This window comes from Melanaphis sacchari, unplaced genomic scaffold (assembly GCF_002803265.2).
Source record: "Melanaphis sacchari strain LSU unplaced genomic scaffold, SCAv2.0 Contig61_pilon_pilon, whole genome shotgun sequence".
Classification (NCBI taxonomy): Eukaryota; Metazoa; Arthropoda; class Insecta; order Hemiptera; family Aphididae; genus Melanaphis; species Melanaphis sacchari.
Genome location: NW_020271437.1, coordinates 684,758 through 686,160, shown reverse-complemented (window position 1 = coordinate 686,160; position 1,403 = coordinate 684,758). Strand labels below are relative to the sequence as shown.

Here is a 1,403-nt window from a genome sequence, read left to right as displayed (position 1 = left end):
TGTGTGTGTGTGTGTGTGTGTGTGTGTGTGTGTGTGTGTGTGTTTTATCTAAATATTTTTGAATGAATAACTACAGTTGATAATATTTTAAGTTAGCGTTATAAATGTTTTTACAGTGCATATTAAGTATTGCTTAGAAACTTAGATTCTCCTGTATCTACAAATTAATATAAACTATTATTTGGACACATCTTTACGTGAGTTAATTGCTATGTTGAATATAAACTTAAAATACAATGTATACCAACCAAAAAAAATCTAACAATAATTTCAACACCAGTGATTTGCATCCATGTTTGATATTTAAAATTATTCACTTAATTGTACCGAAATAAAACTAACATAAAAATGTTAATATCTTGAAATTATTCTTAAATGTATGTTAATAATAAAACATATAATGCGATAAAATATTTTTTTTTTTATTCTTACTGTCGAGTCGTTCAGCAAAAAAAAAAAAAAAAATAATAGCATAATTGAGATAATAATTTTGACCGATTATAGACTAATGTCTTGTATCTTACGTCCGAGTGAGGTATGTTCGAAAGAACGTGGCGAAGTCTATAAAAAGGGAGTGAAATTAAAAAAATCGACACATTCTGACACAGTCAATCATTTTAATAATTATTCATAAAAAATTAAAAAAAAAAAAAAAATCAAACATAAAATGAAACAACTAGCGTTATTTGTCTGCGGAATTATACTTCTTCAAGAATTTATGGTACGTATCATTAATATATATATGAATTAAATAATATATTTTTTTTATTTTATTGTGTCCTCTAAATAAAATTATGACGTACAAAGTGTATATATTTCGATAGATCACTCATTTTTGACAATTTCTGATTTTTTTTTTTAACAATTATTTTTTACAGAACACAAATGCACATTTTAAAGCATTTCACTCAGACACTTCATTTTCTCTACCGCTGGATGTCCAGCCAACATCCGCTATAGGCCAAATAGGCCAATTTGATTTAAAGACATCTCTAGCCATTTCAAAATCTATAGCTTTCATGACTTTTCTATCATCCAACCCGAAGCTGCTATGTTTTGTCCCACCGTTTTTAATGACGGATTTTCTCACACAGCTATCGTGTAATTCAGCGGTACTGAATGCGATACCGCATCACGTGCTTACGGGATTTATGACCTCGTTGTCGGCAAATCCAGCTCTGATAAATTCTATACCCGTTAACGTATTCGCATCAATTAAAAGCACGTTGTCTATTGGAAACTCGAACGCAATCACTTCAGGGACCGTCCTATCCGCCGGGTCACCAAGCACGGAAGTCATTGGTAGTCCGTCTCCATCGCCTTCGCCTGTATCACCTCCAGTGATCGCGGTCAAAGATAGTGCTTCTGCTTTTATAGCGCCAGCCGCCCAGCCTGCATCACCT

At 32.3% G+C, this 1,403-nt stretch overlaps 1 protein-coding gene across 1 annotated transcript in view; it reads left to right on the top strand.

Moving 5' to 3' along the window:
• Window positions 1-591: 591 nt before the first annotated feature.
• LOC112600149 (calphotin-like) overlaps window positions 592-1,403 on the top strand; it is a 2,107-nt gene continuing 1,295 nt past the window's right edge. The window contains 2 exon segments of the mRNA XM_025347320.1: window positions 592-721; window positions 879-1,403. The exon segment at window positions 879-1,403 is cut by the window's right edge and continues 8 nt beyond it. Coding sequence (XP_025203105.1) covers window positions 668-721; window positions 879-1,403 — 579 coding nt within the window. The 5' untranslated portion in view covers window positions 592-667.